The 18,687-nt window shown below is 43.8% G+C and overlaps 1 protein-coding gene across 3 annotated transcripts in view; it reads left to right on the top strand.

Moving 5' to 3' along the window:
• The window catches only part of ZNF827 (zinc finger protein 827), a 191,814-nt gene that overhangs the window by 29,181 nt on the left and 143,946 nt on the right, over positions 1-18,687 (top strand). For 2 of the 3 annotated variants that reach the window (XM_018061580.1, XM_018061582.1), the window contains exon 2: positions 9,933-10,988. In XM_018061580.1, the coding sequence (XP_017917069.1) occupies positions 9,933-10,988 (1,056 nt within the window). Of the gene's footprint in view, positions 1-9,932; positions 10,989-18,687 lie in introns of those variants that run through there. The other variant, XM_018061581.1, reaches the window with a different exon arrangement.

Genomic DNA, 18,687 nt, shown 5'->3' with positions numbered 1-18,687 from the left:
TGCCAAAGAATCCACCTGCCAAAGCTGGAGCTGCATGTTCAGTCCCTGGGTCCGGAAGATCCCCTGCAGAAAGAAATGGAAACACACTCCAGTATTCTTGCCTGCAGAATCCCATGGATGGAGGAGCCTGGTGGGCTACAGGCCATGGGGTCGCAAAAGAGTCCCACGTGACTTAGTGACTAAACAACAACAGCAATTCGACCTACAACTCTAGGCTTTCATCCTTAGTTTGCTCAGAATTTTAATAAGCCTGGTGATTGTTGTTTCAGTTATGGCAAACAAAAAGCCTCAAATTTAGAAGGAAAGTGCTCTGCATAGGCATAATAGAGAAAACAAAAAGAATTCATAAGAACTGTTAAAATAGGAATGATGACTTAAAATACCGCTGCTTGGAGCTATTTGATATGGGGGCAAGCTGCTGCAAAGGCTCAGTCGTTTCTGAGACACTTCTCAGAAAATAATAATCATGTTACAAACATAATAATCGTGTTTCACACATCATGTTTGAGTATGTATGCATTTTTAAATCTCATCAAACCAAGATAAAAAAATATGTCAACTGTGTGAAAGTACTTTGGTACTTTTTGGTTACCTGAAATATTACTTTTTGACCTGAAATATTACTTTTTTTGTCAAGTTATTCATATTCTGAAGGTTTGAGTTTAAACCTTACTTTGTCACTAAGTGTGAATATTAAGTAAGCCTTTTGTAACCTTGGTTTCCTGGTCTGTAAATGGAAAAGAGTACAGTCTCCCGCCTAAAATTATTGTGAGGATCAAATTTGCTGGTGATTATTAAAACACTGAATATAGAACCAGGTATGTTTCTGGTGCTTTATAGATGATTGTTCTCTCATTTAGCAAATGTTTGTTGGAAACCTGTCATGTTCCAGGCCTCTTTCTAGGGACCACTCATTCATTTACTCACTGATGATCACTTAATGATATAGTAGTTGAAGCTCTGACCTCTGCATTGGGACATCTGAGCTCAAAGATCACCAGCCCTCTCTAAGCCTCTGCCTAGAAGCTAGACATAGGCACTAGGTCTCCAAGGCTTTTCTTCTCTAAAATAATTCCTATAACAAAACTCAGCTTCAACAAATAGAGCTGTAGTTCTCAATATCCCCCAGATCCGTTGGATCAACCTGGCAAGTACCCTCTGGGCATTCGCTTTGCTCTCGGAAGATGGGGGTACTAGGCTGCATGCTGTCTGTTTTCTGATGATAGTAACTATGCCAGCCACTTCTTACTCTTGACATTGTACTACATGCTTTTTATACATTCTCATTCCTCTTGTTAGAGTACATGTTTCTCCAAAGAAGATGGGTATCCAGAGAGACATGGTGCACTTTCCAGGAGAATAATGTTCTTGGATGGTTTGTGAGAAATGCCCCTGTATTGTTAAGTAAGGACAAGCTCATCTATAGTATAGAGTGCAGAATTCACTTGAAATGTTAAGCTAAAGCTCAAAGAAATTTGGGACTTCCTAGAGGAGGCTTCAGCTTCAGTCACTCATTCCCCTAGACTGCTATTGTCTTTTGTTGGCCAGCAAGGAGGTTCTAGTGGAAACGTTGGCAAAACAGGCTCTTTTCCCTATTCTGTGTTTGATCACATGAGACAAATAGAATTGTCATTTGTAATTTTGAAAACCGTTCTCATTTCTAGTACCGACAAGGGCCACTGTTCTGATTGTTAAGCCCAATTTTTCTTTCTCATTCATACATGTGACAAATATTTGAGCACCTGATCCGGGGAGTACCATTCTCAATACTGAGAATACAGCGGCACGCAGAACAAAATCTTCTCTCTCAGGGGGCTTCTATTCTAATAAACAATGATATTTGAGGGGAGACTGCAGGAAGTAAGGGAATCGGTCATGTTGCTTATTTGGGGGAGAAAGATTTCAGGCAAAGGGGATAGCAAGTGCAAAGGCCCTGAGGTAGCAGCCTACCAGGCACAGTGGTAGGAGATGAGGTCAGAGGGATGCAGATTATGTAGGGCCTTGAGGTCAAGGTCAAGGTTTTGGATTTTATTCTGAGAAGCCTGAGAAGCCTGAGAAGCCATCGTGGAGGCTTTAAGGATGAAGCAGTGAAATTAGGGGCTTCCCAGGTGGTGCTAATGGTAAAGAATCCAATCTCTGGGTCAGGAAGATACCCCCTGGAGGAGGGCACAGCAACCCAACCCACTCCACTCTTGCCTGGAGAATCCCATGGACAGAGGAGCCTGGTGGGCTATGGTCCATAGGGTTGCAAAGAGTCGGATATGACTGAAGTGACTTAGCACACACAGTGGAATTGGACATAATATTTTTAAAAGCTTACTCTGGCTACTGGTTAAGAATATAGTGGGGAGGGGGCAAGAATTGGAAGTAAGTCAACCAATCAAAAGGTTACTGCCATAGTCTAGGCCAGGGGTACAGTGCAGTATACGAGGGTGGGAGTGGTGGAAATGTTGAAAAGTGGCAAGATTTGGAATGTATGTTGAAAGCAGAACCAACAGAATCCACAAATTAATTAGATGAGGGGTGTGAGAGAAAGAAGCTAGTGGAGACTGGCCGTGGGATTTTGGTCCCAGCAACTGTAGGGGTGGAGGGGTTGCCATTCGTGTTGAGATGGGCAGCTTGATGGGGGAGCTTGGGTTGTTCCTGGGTTACTGGAGGACCTGGCAACTTTCTATGAGAATATTGAAACTGGCTTAGATACTGTTTGGAACTCTCTCTGAAGATACGGAGCAATGTGTTAATGTGTGTTACCTTTGTTTTCTTCGTGGACACTTCCAACAGTAATCTGCAAACACTGCTGTGTGCAAAGTGGTCGTCTTGACCCAGGAGGCAGCCCTGCTGTCTCAGTCTGCAGACTCTTATCCTATCCAGACTTCCACTCATTTCCCACTGCCCTCATGGCACCTTTTCCCCAGCTGGACTGGTGACAGGCATCTGGCTGTCTTCTCCACTCTGGCAGTTTGAAGTAACTAGCAGTTCTTACATTTTCTTCCTGGCCATGCTGATAAGGGATGGGTGCCCCTGGGCGTCAGGTTCAATAACCGTGGTCTCTGCGGCTTGGTCCTGCGGAGCCGATTGCGGGCGTGTCATTTAGACTGTGGACTTGGAGGCCCAGAGCCCTGAGAGGTGCCTTCACTGAGGGCAGAACCAGTGTGGGGGATGTGCTGAGGCTTTTAGGCTACAAAAGGACGATCGAAAAATTGGCAAGTAAACCGGCCTAAATGAGGATATGTTTTATGCTCAGGATCATAAAATTGGTTCAGAACAACCTGATGTGCAGCATGCTAAACCTTCATTAAGCATTACCGAGGTCACTGCTTTTGTCCTCCGGGTGCCTCTTCCCTTTTCTGTGACCCACGTGGAGCCCGTTGTAGAGCCCATCCCTTGGCTTCAGCGATAGGTCCAGGGAGTGGCACATGACCTCCAGCAGCCAATCAGAGGGGAAAGACCTTTCTCTTGTGATACATACGTCATTGAGAGTGGACTCCAGAACCTGTGCACCAGGTTTTTAGCCTCCTGGGAACGGTGGCCTGGAGGAGGGCATGACAACCTACTGCAGTACTCTTGCCTGGAGAATCCCCGTGGACGGAGGGGCCTGGAGGGCTGCAGACCACGGGGTCGCAAAGAGTCGGACTGGACTGACTAAGCATAGCACAGCAAAGGTGGCCTGAGAGGAGGCTAATTTCCCAGAAGAGACTAGACGCGAACGGGAGGGAGCCCTGATGGTGCTTTGGACACCCTCTCTGGTGGTAGGGACATGCATCCCTCTCCATGTTTGATAGGGGGACTGAGAACATGACCCTAGAACGTTCATGTACGCGGTCCTCGTCACTGACAACCACAGGAGCCCAGCTACCCCTGCTTTGGTCTGGCTTGCCTCATTGTCCTGCTCCAGGCATGTATAACTTAATGGTTTTTTTTTTATTTCAAAAGGAGTGAGTTGGGTAATGTAGTTGGTCAATCTGCCCTTAACCAGTCAATAGATGGGATGTTTTTAAAATATGAAGAGTGGAGAATCTGAAAACATTTTCTTTAAGTGAAACTATCTAACAAGGTCTCCAGAATATTAGCTTACTCCACAACTGGGCTATTTCCTGTTTGATAGTTTGCAGAGGAGGGAGCCCTCTTATAAGTGAATTTCCAGGGTAATCTGTTGAAATCTTCTTCATCCTCCAAGGTCCGTTTCCAAAGCCACCTGCACGATTGGAATGAATGATTTGCTCTCTTAGGCACACAGGACTCTGTGATGGCACCAGCCACTGTGTTTCATAGGCTTGTGCAATTCTTGCTCCCCTGTTAAACTGTTGGCCTAGACGTTGTTACTGTCTCTGAGGCTCTCTGTTGCAGAGAACAGTTCCCTGAATATGTTAATAGTAAATGCTCAGTAAATGTTGAATTAAATCCATTATCAGCATTGGTTTTACTAATAGCTTTTGTACACTGTTGTGTAAACTTTACAGACTGCTTTCGTGTACAGTTGCAAGGAAAAATCTATTGTATGTTTTAAGGTGGGTATTCCTGGTATAACTGATAATACTGATAGTGGCCTGTTGAGCTATGGATGCGTATTAGGTGGAAATGGAAAACATGCAATATTTTTAGATGCAAATAAACTGGAAAGTTAGGGATCAGGTGAACACACCTGTGGTCACAAGAAGAGGGTGTTGGATGCCAGAGGACTGACCGTGAGTCAGCTCCATCCAGGCGAGTCCTAAGAACCTAATCCTGATGCTCTTCAATAACTGCCGATGAGATTCGTGTGTATTGACTGGTGGCAATGGTTTGTGGGTAGATTAAGAACTGAGGCTGTTCGGCTTCCGTCTCCACTAGCTTTAACCTCAGCCAAAAGGCATGAAAATTAATAGGTGCCTCCTTATATATTTTTTCTCTCTTGCCTCCTGATCTTTCTGCACAAGGACCTTTTGAATTGAATATCAGTCCAATTAAATGCACCTGATTAAAACTGTCAAACCAAAAATGAAGTGAGCTGGGAAAAAAATGCAGCAAGAGTGATAGATCTCAAGTTACTCAGTTTCTCTGCTTGAGAACTGAATTGTAAATAAATGTGTTAGGTAGTGAAATTTTGTTTTGTTTTCCCCAAAGGAGAAATATTTGCCACATGGAAACAAAATATATTCAGCGTGTTTTCATTCTGTAATTGCGCTGCTTCTATTCTTAATTCTTTCTGAGTTTCTGATTTAAAGGGAAAAACACGGAAACAGACTGTTGTGTAAAATTGACAGGAATGAGTGTGAACCTGGCTGTCAGAGACATAGGTTGTCGTAAAATTAGCAATGGAAATAGCTTCCTATTCTAGAAAGTTAAAAATAATGCATCTAGAAGGGAGTTATTTACATTGGCCCTTCAGAGCCTTCCCCTGGAGACTTAGTTAGAAAAACTGTGAAATCCATGGTGGATGCTGGATGTGCAGACAGCATTTCCAGGAGTCTCACAGCTCTGGGAGGGAGAGGGTTGGGGATGGGAGAAGGGGTGGGGATGGGGTGAGTTCTCAAATTGTGAAAGAGGGTCAAAAGACAAGCCTCATTTGTTCTAAAGTTTGCGATGTCCAACAAATTAATCTCTTAGATTGCAGGAATGCTATTTGAGCATCCCAGTGACAGAAGCCTTTCTCATTCTGAAGCCTGACAGGTGCTGGGGGCGGGGGTGGCCCACAGACCTTGCTGAAGGGGAGCTCCCCAAAACTGAAACAAGGAACACCTCTTGGATGAAACTGAATGTGTAAACAGCAGCCCAGCAGAAGGGAAACCAAATTAATTTATGTGTGGGAGAAAATCCTTGTTGCTGCCCTTTTATGAAGTGAAAGCACATTTGTTGGAGACTTTCAGGGTTTTTCTCTCACCCTCTGTGGGTCCCAACTTCTCTTGTGTTCATTTCTCTCAGTGCATACCCCAGCTTTTACTTGACCTCAGCTGATGACAGAATAGTTTCAGAGATGTTTCTCCTCGGGTTTCTGGTCTGACTCCTTCGAGGCCATGCACTTCAATTATTTGCTGGTTTATTACTTAAATAACCACGATTGCAGTAGCAGCATCTTCAGAAAAGCGATTAATGGAATATTATGAATTTAAAAGGGCTCCCCTGGTGGCTCAGTGGTAAAGAATCCACCTGCCAATGTAAGAGACACAAGTTCCATCCCTGACTCTGGAAGATTCCCACAGAGAAGGAAATAGCAACCACTGCAGTATGGCAACCCACTCCAGTGTTCTTGCCTGGAGAATCCCAGGGACGGGGGAGCCTGGTGGGCTGCCGTCTATGGGGTCATACAGAGTCGGACACGACTGAAGTGACTTGGCAGCAGCAGCAGCAGCCAGTATTCTTGCCTGGGAAATCTCATGGACAGAGAGGCCTGGTGGGCTACAGTCTATGGGGTCGCTAAAGAGTTGGACATGGCTTAGCAGCTAAACAACAACAAAACCAAAATGAGTTTAAAAATACTCTTTAGGTATTTGAGTTTTCTTGCAGTACAGAAAAGAGTGTATGTATCTCAGTGAGTGTATCTGCAAAGCACAGAGCAGTAGATGGTTAAGAAATATCTGGGTATTTTAGAGGACTTAAATTGGTATGTTTAAGAAATGCTTTGTTTGCATGTTCTGGGCTTGTGTTTTGGTGAGGTTGAGGAGGTTGCTTTAAAGGCAGTTATCAGCTGTTTATATCAGTCTGGAATGTTTGGATCTCCTTATCACTGTTTGATGGGCTTAGAGCCTGAATTGACAACTTCTTAGTTTTTGACCCACTCACTGACTTCAGCACGTCTGGAGGGGGTGAATTTTCTTCTCACATCTGGAGTAGGCAGGAAATTAAACTTTGCCTTTGGGACTTTGCCAAAAGATGTGCCAAATTTTTTAGGCATTTGAATCCATTTTTGAGAACAGCAACAAAGAAGAGGCAGAGATGGAATGGAGAAATTATAAAAATAATGGATACTTAGCTCTTATTGGTTTATCTGAAAATAAGAGTGAATGATATCTTTATCAATGAGAATCCACTTGCTGATTTCTCTTTCCAGAGGGTGGGAGGACAGCTGCTCAGATTTTCTAGAAGATGCTACTCAGAGGGCATCTGGCAGGGGCTTTGAAAAGGAGCATTGGGCCAGATGTTGAGAGATTTGGGCTTTGGGTTCCAGTGTTAGCAGTAGGTTAGCTCTGTGTGTGCTTTAGATCCAATGTAACCTTAAGAATATTTAATAGTCTCAGTAAAATGACAAGACTGTACACGGGTGTGGTTGTGATTCTTTGTGGTTCTCAAAACCCTGATTTTATGTACCTTGTTAATGGCCCCAGACTGCAAGGAATGACGACCCACTCCAGTATTCTTGCCTGGAGTATCCCATGGCCAAAGGGTGGGCCTTTGGACACGACTGAAGCGACTTAGCATGCACGAAAGGTTCTACACCAATCTTGACTACGGAGGGCTACTCTAGTTTGACAAAAGCATAATTTACAAAAAGGAACATAAACTCAACCCTGTTTGTGAAATTGATGTTGGCTGTTTGGTGGTTGGTAAAGAGCATCTCTTCAAGAAGCCGTTGGTGAGATGAGTGGTTCTGGGTCCCGCCGGTTTCAGGAAAGATGACAAATGTCGAAATCAGATGGGAAGAAGGAAATGTGGTAAATCACCAGGAGCCAGACTGTTTTTAACAGAGAAAACTCAATTTTGCCTGCTTTTCTCCAGCAAATCCCATTTGATATTTTATATTTTCGTGATAACTTAATAAGGAATCTCAGGAAGGAGTTGCCGAACTGTAACTTAGTGAAAGAGAATTTGTCATTTGTGACATTTCTTCTCTAAAGAGCATGGGAAGATCGATGTATTAGCTTGTAGTTCGGGCATTACTACTTCCAGCTCTTTCTATTCAGGAAAGAAACAGCACAATATACGTAGCAAAACTTGACACAGTGGGGAATGTTGGCTCCGTCCCTAAACCATCATTGAACTCTCTAGGGACCAGGCATTGTGTGAAGCATATGTGGAATCTGTATATAGTAAGCCACCATCCCTACCTTCCAGGAACCCCGTCACTTAATTTTTTAGAAGATAAGTCCATAGTAGACTTAATATTTTTAAAATGGGAATGTTGGGTCTGCATTCAAAATACGTAGAGAACCTACCTGCTTCTCCCCTCGAGCCCCCCTGTTCCCACCTTGCACCTACATTCTCTTTTCCACAGGCAGCCAGAACAGACCTTGGAAAACATAAGTCACATCATGTCACTGCCCCGCCGCTGCTCCTCCAGTGGTTCCTAGTCACTCCAGTTGCAAAAGATGCAAAAATCCTTCAGTAGCTTACAGCATCCTTCTGATAGGCTTGGCCTCCTTCCTTTACATCTCTCTCTCTATTTCTCTGATTTTCCCTCTGCTCTGACACTCACTGGCTTCCCGGATGATCCACGCATGTGCCAGGCAAGTTCTCACATCAGGACATTTATAGTGACCCTCCTCTGCCTGGGCCCCCTCTCTCAGAGACGGCTGCATGACCGACTGCTGATGTCTCTCAAGTCTTTGCACAGATGTCACCACCTCAGTGAAGCCTCACCCTAACCGTGACTGTTGCACATGACAACTTATCTCCTACCCATTATCCCCATCCTCTGTGTCCTGCTCTGGATGTTTCTCCATAACATTTACCAGTCTCTGGTTTTCCCTAGGATTTGCTCATTTATTCATTTTGTTTAACATGTGTTTTCCTCACCGGAATGTAAGCTCTAAGAAGGCAGGATCTTCGTTTTGTTCAACATTGTTTAGTCTTGAACTCCTGCCATGTGGCCGGCACTCCCTCCTTAGCTGTTGAATAAATGAGTGAATGAATGAGAAAGAGAAATTAATTCTGACATTGAGTTCTAGGGAGAATAACGAGGAGGAATCCTTTGAGCTGGGTGTTGAAGGATGGGCAGAATTGGATAGTCAGGCCTTTTGGGGGAAGACATCGCAGGTTGAAGAAATATTTTGTGCAAAGGTAGAGAAGTGGCAGAGCCCGCTTGTGCTCCTGGAAAGGCAAAGAGTCCCGGCTGACTGGTGCCGGGCCCAGTGAGAGCAGTAAGAGTGGACAGATAAACTCATGGATAGAAAATAAGGAAAGGGGATTCTCGGTGGAGTGAGGGAGCAAATGACTAATCACTGCCTGTGTTGAGAGGGCCGGCATGTTGAGGGTTGGGATCTCAGACAAGCAGTTTGCGTTGTCCCTTTAAGAAGTCAGGGAGAGATTGTCCCTTTAAGAAATCAGGAATGTGAATAGTGTTTGCTAGTGAGATCTCATTTTTGTATAGTACTCGACTGTTTTTTCAAAACGTGGTCGCATGTTTATTATGATGGAAGCTTCAGAACAACTCTGTGAAATTGGTAGAATATCTAATAAGCAAGTTTTTATTTACATATTTTGATCAGTTAAAAAAAAATGAATTGCATGTTCTATCAAGCCAGCTAAGTGACTGCCCTGAGGTCGTGGAGTTAGAAAGCGAGAACCGGCTTTCCATCGCCTTGGGTCTCATCATCCAGTTTCCCCCGGTGTCTGGCTGTCACTTGCATTAAGTGATTCTTGAAGATCTCATGCTCACTTTTTACTTGGGCACAAGCTTTTCCCCACTTCCCCCATTGACTGAAAAGCAGTTTCTGCATCCAGCTCCGTTTTTCCCATTCCTCCTTTTCCATTTCCCTTGATTTGGAGTAATTAGAAAAGGATGAACGGGTGTAGAAGGTGGCTTGTGCTTTAAGCCATGGCCCGTTGAGCATCCTTTCAAGCTTAGGTCCAGAGGCTCTGACCCAGCCCCTGACCGGCTCGAAGGTTGTGCCTGTCTTCCGTGTGATTTCGGTGGGGGCGGGGCGGGCACGGCAGAGGAAGCATGTCCGTTTTTGCCTGACTTCAGGCTTGCTTGTTGCTTGCTTGGGGAGTAAACCTGATCTTCTTAATTCCCCCAGATGTTAGTAGGCAGGACGAGGCGGAGGGAGAACTCAGTGAAGGAGAACACTGGTATGGGAACTCTTCGGAGACGCCGTCGGAAGCCTCCTATGGAGAAGTCCAGGAGAACTATAAGCTGTGCCTGGAGGACCGGATCCAAGAGCAGTCCACGTCCCCCGACACCTCCTTGGGAAGCGCGACCCCCAGCAGCCACACGCTGGAGCTAGTGGCACTCGACGGGGAGGTCCTACGAGACCCACTGCAGTGTCCGGATCACCTCTCCCCCGGCGTGTCTTCTCTGTGCGAGGAGGACCACCCAGGCTCCACCAAGCCCCTGAGCAGCAACTTGAGGCGGCTGCTGGAAGCCGGCTCCCTCAAACTGGATGCCGCGGCCACGGCCAACGGCAGGGTGGAATCCCCGGTCAACGCGGGCTCGAATCTCTCCTCCTTTTCCCCGCCGTCCCACCACGCCCAGCAGCTCAGCGTGCTGGCCAGGAAGCTGGCCGAGAAGCAGGAACAGAATGACCAGTACCCTCCAAGTAACCGTTTCCTATGGAATCAAGGTAAGTGGTTGCCAAACTCAACCACCACCTGCGGCTTGTCCCCGGATTCCGCCATCCTCAAACTGAAAGCTGCAGCCAATGCCGTCCTGCAGGACAAATCGCTGACCAGGACGGAGGAGACCGTGCGATTTGAGTCCTTTTCCTCCCCTTTCAGCTCCCAGTCTGCCAGCTCCACCTTGGCAGCTTTATCCAAGAAAGTCAGCGAGAGAAGCTTGACTCCTGGCCAGGAACACCCGCCCCCGGCCAGCTCTTTCCTTTCCCTGGCTTCCATGACCTCCTCGGCAGCCCTTCTGAAAGAGGTCGCAGCGAGGGCTGCCGGGACCCTTCTGGCTGAGAAATCGTCACTGGTGCCTGAGGACCCTCTACCGCCACCGCCTTCGGAGAAGAAGCAAGAGAAAGTAACCCCGCCTCCTCCTCCGCCACCGCCACCGCCGCCGCCGCCACCACCACAGTCCTTGGAATTATTGTTGCTGCCAGTTCCCAAGGGAAGAGTGTCTAAGCCCTCCAACTCAGGTATGGATGCTTTCATTTCCATCAGCCTCTAAGTCTTTTTTTTTTTTTTCTGCCTGTCAATTGCAGTGTCTAATTCATTGCCTTCTTCCTTCGCGTGGGTTCCCCATCGGATCTGAGGCAGGAATAAAAAAGCAGAAGCAACGACAAAATAAGTAAGCAGCCTCGGGGTGGGTCTTTCATGTATGGATGACACAAAGACTTCACCAATAGCTTTATTTTTGAAAGGTAATGAATAATCTTAGACACATACAGTACTCCTTCCCTTTCATAGAAACGATTTTTTTTTTTTTCTCTTACCGAGTTCAGGCTAGGTCCACACAAGATATATTTAATGGAGGAAGATCAAAGTATCTTTGTCAGGGAGTGCATGGCATCACTGCACAGGGGGGAAAAAAAAACCTCACTGCTTTTGAAATAGTTGACAAGAGAGAGTTTACTGTCCTACAGCTACCATCACAAATGGACTTTTGTGTCATCAGTAACTATTCTGCCCTAATTTATCACACTATATACTTTTTAAAATAATTTTTTTTATTGGAGTATAGTTGCTTTACAGTGGTGTATTACTTTCTGCTGTACAGCAAAGTGAATCATCTATACGTATACATATATCCCCTTTTTTTGGATTTTCTTCCCATTTAGGTCATACACAGAGCAATGTGCTTTGCCATGCAGTAGGTCCTAATTAGTTATCTATTTATATCAATAGTGACATATGTCAATCCCAATCTCGCAATTCATGTCATGCCTTTTGTAGAGCCTCCATTAGCATTTTTATTAATATTTTGGTGGGACATAAGCCTTTCCATACTCTGTTCTTATATAATTTCTTATTGTATAAGAACTCTAAAGAATATTGTCATTCAGACGTAATCAAAGCATTTCCTGCAAATTCTTTATTTTATTCCAGTCCAATCAGATTCTGAAGGAATGTGCATGTGGGAAATGTGAATCATGGGTTTTTCTTATGGGGACGGTCTTTTCAAAGGAGAAGTTGCAATCTTCTAGAGCCTTGAGGTTCACAGTTATTCATCTGAGGGAAAAACTTAGTCACTTGGGTCCTCGCAGTGGAAACATCATTTCTTGTACTGGTTTGTTTTTAAATCATGCCCGTGGTGAAAAACAAGGTCCTGGAGATGGATGTATGGCGTTTCAGATGTCTCTGGAGGATATCCTGCCAGACCTGGACAGGAAGTGGGCCGTGTGTATCATCATCAATAGAAGTATTGCCACTGTGTGTGTCTGGCCAGCTTTTGACTGTTTGCAGCCACATTGATGAGAGGGGCTCAGAATGGCAAATCATTGACTGAACAATCACCGCTAACATCAGTTTGATGCGTTTATGACAAATTTCCATTTAACTTGCTGAATAAGCTCTATGTACTCATTATAATTGCTTCAAAACTTGTGTAAACAGCAGAATAGAACTGGGAAAATGGATATAGGAACTTTTATGACTCTTCAAGTGATCCAGGCCGCTCACTCCAAGGTTTATGAAGTGTCAATAAAATCCTAAAAATTTTATCAATGCTGAGTTTCTCTTCTCAATTCTCACCTGCCATCTGGTGAGGTAAAGAGAGAAATGGCTAAAATTAGGGAACAAGGAGATAAACAGAGGGACCAGAGTAATTTTTATAAGGGAATTAATCATTCCTGGTTTATAAAAATTTCATTATGGGGAGCAGCAGAAAGAGAGGTATGGCCATCTATGTAAAATGTTACTTTATGTGTATTCTTCATATGGTTCTTAAATAGCTGAATTAAATGGTGTTTCTCTTATAAATTCACCTGGACATTAGTTATTTGGAAAAGCTTATACAAAATAGTAATAAACTTCAGCTTGCTGGTGGCTTGGAAAGAAGGACCTGGTAAGACTGTCTCCTGAAGGCAGACTAAATGGCTTTGTTATTTTAAAGAGTCTTGGGTATAACCAGCAAGTTATGAAGTATGAGCTTTTCATTCAGGTAACTAGATGCATGTGAGGAGGGGAGGTCTCAAGCTTCCAGGGTGGGCTAGACTATTTTTGCCTGTTTTGTTATAGGATCTACAACCCAGGGACAAGATGGGTTCCCGTTTTGGTTTAAATGTCCACGGGCTTCCCTGGTGACTCAGATGATAGGGAATCCACCTGCAATGCAGGAGACCCTGGTTCTATCCCTGGGTTGGGAAGATCCCCCATAGGAGGGCATGGCACCTCACTCCAGTATTCTTGCCTGGAGAATCCCCATGGACAGAGGAGCCTGGGGGGCTACGGTCCATGGGGTCGCAAAGAGTCAGACACGACTGAGCAACTAAGCACAGCGCACTGCTCAGCACAAACCACGCCCACCGGGCTTCTCAGCAGGATTGAATATGGAGGTCTATAAGATATCGATTTTTCTTTTCTCTTTACTGAATTTATTCTGTTGCTGAAACACTTACTATTTGAATCAATGACCATGTTCCAGTTGAAAGGGGAGGGAAAAGAACTTGAAATGGGACCCTGCCACCTCTTTTGCTGATTGACAGGGACCCCCATGTGCCTCTGTTCACACTCCAAGAAGTAGCTCCGCTGACAGAGTAATTGTATTTAAAAAGAAACATTCATTTTGCAGAACTCAGACAAGAGAAAAGATGGCTGCAAAGAAAAGCAGGTGGCTCTTAAAATGATCCCGTGTATCCATGTGGGCGCATCCTAAGTTCAAGTTCTGTTTCTTTTAAACTAAAAAAAAAAATTTTTTTTTTAAATTTAACTACAGTCTGCTTATTAAACTATAGTTGATTTACAGTACTGTGTTATTTTCCGTTGTATAGCTTCATATTCTTTTCCATTATAGGTTCTTACAAGATGCGACACAGTAAACCCTTGGTGTTTCTTTTATATACAGTGTTGTTTATCTGTAAATCCTGTACTCCTAATTAATCCCTCCCTGCCTTTCCTCTTTGTTAATAGGTTTGTTCTCTCTGGCTGTGAATTTGTGTCTGCTTTGTAAATCAGTTGATTGTATCATTTTTTTAGATTTCGCATGGAAATGGCATCACGTGTTACTTGTCTTTCTCTGTCTGACTTACTTCACTTAGTATGATAATCGCTAGGTAATATGGCAATGCCGTGTCGCTACAAATGGCATGATTTCATTCTTTTTAATGGCTGTATCTGTATATACCACACTTTGGTTATCCATACATCTGTTGGTGGATGTTTGGGTTGCTGGACAGGCTCTGTCGCTTATTGCATGCGCTGGAAACAGGAGAGGCGGTGCCTCTGCGCACTTGTCACTTAAAGTGAATATTATCACTTCCCAGGATCCTAACTGGGTTATGGATTAAGAAGTGGATAGAATATCTGATTTTGTGGTTTATCTTTGTACCATGGAGAGATGATTTGGCTGGTGTTACTTAGGTCCCTCACCAGTTTTTGAATCTGAGGAGTGGGAGGGAAGGTGGGTCTTTCCATCCGTTCCCCACCTTCCCCCCTCTCCCCTTCTCCACTGGGCACTGTTGGTTTCAGAGCCACCTGCGGGCTGGATTGGGGTGTGACTCGATTTTACCTAAGAAGTATTACGGGGATGCAGTGAGAGCTGTCGCCCATGCTTCTAAACAGTTCTCATGACCACTTTCATTTTTATGTTTGGAAGAAATCTTAAGTTTAATTCACAATAGGTGGGTGGACTGACTTCTCACAGGAAAAGGGTTTCTGTTGCCCACTGACTTAAAGAAACAAGTAATAACCACTCCCCCAAGAAAAAGTCCACAAAAATACACACCATCCTGATTCTAAGCAGGGCTTACATTTCGAAGCTGTTTCTCAAAATGTTGCACAAAGGGCATATAAAGTTGATTCTGGAGTTACAAAGCGAGATGTGCTAGAAAAGCCAGCCTTGTGTTGAGTCATTTAGACACTAGCGTTTCTTTGACCTTCTTTAGGTCAAGGGAAGTCCAAACCATGAAAAAAAAAAAAGTGTCTTTTAGGTCTGGCCTTATTCTTCTTTTTTGAACAGGATTCAGTTGTTGCCAGGTCATAGTGTATTTAATTCCTTAAAGAGCCCATCACTCGATAGCCTTTCCCCCTGCAAAGAGAGGTGATGCTGGAGTAGGAGGTTTCTTTCATGTGACCCTGCGCCCCGGCACATTCGACACTGCTCTTCTGAAAGGGGACATGGAAGAGAGAAGATTATGTCCGTTTGCTCTAAAGATAAATGTCACACATTGACTCAATTCTCTTTGAAGCTACTGTTCTGCTGCAGCTCAGAACAAAATAAATAGTTTTTATTTTAAAGACAAAGTTTCTTGTAGAAGGCTACCAAGATTCCCAGGATGCCAGGCTCCTGGTTAAAAGAAATCACGAGGAGCCTTTCCCAGAGAATGTCTTCCAAAAATCTTATTTTCCTGAACAAAATTTAAATATGCTTAGAAGCAAGCTGGTCTCATACAGTTGGGAGCTAAGATTATTTCCTGGGTCAATAGATAGGGTTTTCTGGCTGCTGTTTTCATTCCTATTTATGAGATATTATTAACATTATTGCAAAAGCAGAGAAAGTCTAGAAAGACAGGTCACCTCTTCTGATACTCCCCTCAGGTCCATCATTATTAGAGCCGTAATCTGGGGATGATCGCATACAGGGGCTTTCTTAGAAAAGGAATCCGCTTTTTAATCAAGACTCAGAACTCTCTGTCGCTCATCTCCATAATATCTCCCTAGGGACTTAAACTTAGATTGTCTCTAGATATCAAGCTTTTCTGTAAGTTTTACTGAATATTTACCAGTTATTAGAATATGCATCAATTATCTCAATATCTCAATGTCAGTAACAACAGAAGAACCCAGTGACATCCATGACCAACAGAGTTTTGTGTTTCCCTGAAATAGGATTTGAAAGACTTGCCCAATAAATTCCATGGAAAGATATCAAATCCCTGTATGTTGTTACGAAGGAGGGTGTCTTATCCTACGCAGATATGCAGTAGTAGGTTAGTGGACCAGAGTCGAGATGGATGGTGCATGGATTACAGACACCCAGGGCCACCTGTCATCTTAAACTCCTTCGGTGTGTATGGAGAGGTCTGTTTGCAGAAACTACGCACTTGCAAATTATCTTGATTTTCTACAGATTGCCACTTAGGATGTAGCAAGGCAAGGTTTGATTTCAAAACCTATAAAACAATTAACATTTGTTTAAAAAATACCTGCATTGAACTACAGTGATTCAGTTAAAACCCTCCATTTTTTTTTTTTAGCCCAGTGACATTTTTATATATAGGCAGTAGGGCAGAGCACCAACCGGAAGTGAAGAGACTATCTGTTATCACTACTCTCTGCCACTCCTGAGCAGAGGGACCATCGTAAGCATCCATCCCAATTCAGTTGCCTCCACTGCACACTGAGCAAGTTAAGATTTATCTTCAAGGTTCTTCCCTGCTTTAAAATTCCTTACTTTTACTTTCTTTCACTTTATTTGTCTATCCACTCAAAACAAAACTTTTTTTTTTCCCCAAGTTTTGGGTTATATATGTTGCTTCTTAAAATTCACTCTCAAACTTCCTGCATGATCTCTCTGCCTTGGACAGATGCTGTCCATTGTAAATAGATGGACATACCTGATTGTACTTTATAAATGAGGTAGTCACACTGCATGCATTTTGATTATAAGCTGCTTGGGAGTTCATTTTGGAAACAAGTGAGCTATGAGTCTGTGAACATCTCTGTGTGATCATCGTGGTTTACCTACTCATTCTTTCAAGATGTGTGTTGGCATAATGTGTGAAAAGCATGTGCTCTTGAGTTAATACTACTTTTGTTGGGACTTACTGGCAGATTCCTGTACCTTTTTTTTTTCTATTTCCAGTCCTTGTTTCATTTTTGGGGATACTATCTTGACCCAGCCCTTTCTACTGAATTTCATTATGGTCCAACACAAATTACTGAATTGTACTTGGTCCCTGGCCCTGTTTTGGGTGCCTGAGACATGTCGGTAAGGACTTCCAGCTCTGCCCCAGCCCATTCCTGCCTCCACCCTGCTCTTCTTCTCCCCTTCCATCCTTTCCATCTTCCTCTTTTCCCTGCTGAGCTGAGCTTGACATAGGCCGAGCTGGACCTACGTGAACAGCACTGTGGATTCCTACTGAATTTTATTTCCTCTTGGCCCCAGGAGTAATCTGTCCTGTTGGGTTAGGCCCTGGGCTACGTGTTTATTGTGTGATGTCAGTTGTTTAGATTCATCCCTGCTTTGACGGTAAGTTTTCTGCTTTGGAGGGAAGAGTTCACAGTCGCTACTATCATTACAATAGCTACTACCGAGAGCCTCCATGACAGGCATTTTATACATGTTTATTATGTTTTATTCCAATAATATTATTGCTTCTAAAGAGAACACGTTTTCTCCAAGGGAGCAAATCAGCAGCTATCCACAGCACCAGCTCTAGTAGCTCTTGGTGGAATTTAGTTTTCTTTGCAGTGATAACTAACTAGTGGTTTATTGGGGGGAAGTTGTTCATCAAGTTGTAAACTCGGTAAAATGATGAACATTTCGACCCTGTTACCTTGAAAACATGTTGTGGTTCATTCTGAGGAAGTGGTCATATTTCTTTAGACTCTAAATCTGAGAGAAATTTACAGCTGTCAGTCCTTGAAAATATTTTGGCATACAAAATAGAGTCCATCCTTACTTCTGTCTTTCTCAAAACTAGTTAACAACATCGTATATGTATGGAAAGCATCTTACCAAAATATAAATTTTTAATAAATAAGAATGCAAATATTGCCAGGGGAAATTCCAATTTTTAAACTCAATCAGTGTTTTCCAGTTACATTGGCTTCTGTCTTCCTTTCCTGCAGTGATCAGTTAAAATTGTCAAATAGTTACAGTAGTGTAGCTATTGGACTACTTATCTTCCAGTTAGTTTCTCTTCATTATGACTATTTGAACTTTTCCCCCCAGTCAGTCCAAGGGCACACTCCAGTATTCTTGCCTGGAGAATCCCAGAGACAGAGGAGCCTAGTGGGCTGCCATCTGTGAGGTCACACAGAGACAGACACGACTGAAGTGACTTAGCAGCAGCAGCAGCAGCATGTATATTTTGATATTGATTAAACCTAAGAAAGCATGGCTCCCAAATAAAATAAATGTGGATGAAATATGAATATGTAGGGTTTAATGCAGTGTCGTCTGATCCATATGCAATGTGGAACAGCTGATTAGGGCAGAGGTGGAGGCTATCAGGAAAAATAGGAGGCCTGTCATTAGGCCAAGCCAGTTGTCCAGGCAAAGCCAGAGGTGTTCTTTTTGTGAGGAAATGCCTTTTGATTGCCTTCCTGTGATGTGCTGTGAAATCTCAGGTCAGGGTATGACATCTCAGCTTTTCCCTCCTCTCCCAGACAATTGTGTGAAAGGCAGTTTAGGGTTTAGACAGTGGAAAGTACTTCCTGAAGATGGGGATTAGTGGCAGCCTGTTTGTGTATCTCTTTCTTATTACTTTGATGTTCTTGATAACCCCAGATGGACATAATTTTCCCCCCTTTGGCTTATGGCAGTAATATCACCTAGGGGCCTGATTCAGTCTTCATATATATAGTTTTATTAACTTACTTACTTTTGGCCGTGCTGCATTTTTATTGCATGTGGGCTTTTCTCTAGTTGTGGAGAGCTGGGGCTCCTTTCCAGCTGCAGGGCGCAGTCTTCTCATTGCAGTGGCTTCTCTTGTTGCAGAGCACGGGCGTGCT

The sequence above is a fragment of the Capra hircus genome, chromosome 17 (genome assembly GCF_001704415.2).
Source record: "Capra hircus breed San Clemente chromosome 17, ASM170441v1, whole genome shotgun sequence".
Taxonomy (NCBI): Eukaryota; Metazoa; Chordata; class Mammalia; order Artiodactyla; family Bovidae; genus Capra; species Capra hircus.
Note: the sequence above shows the minus strand (reverse complement) of the source record. Positions and strands in the feature narration are given on the sequence as shown.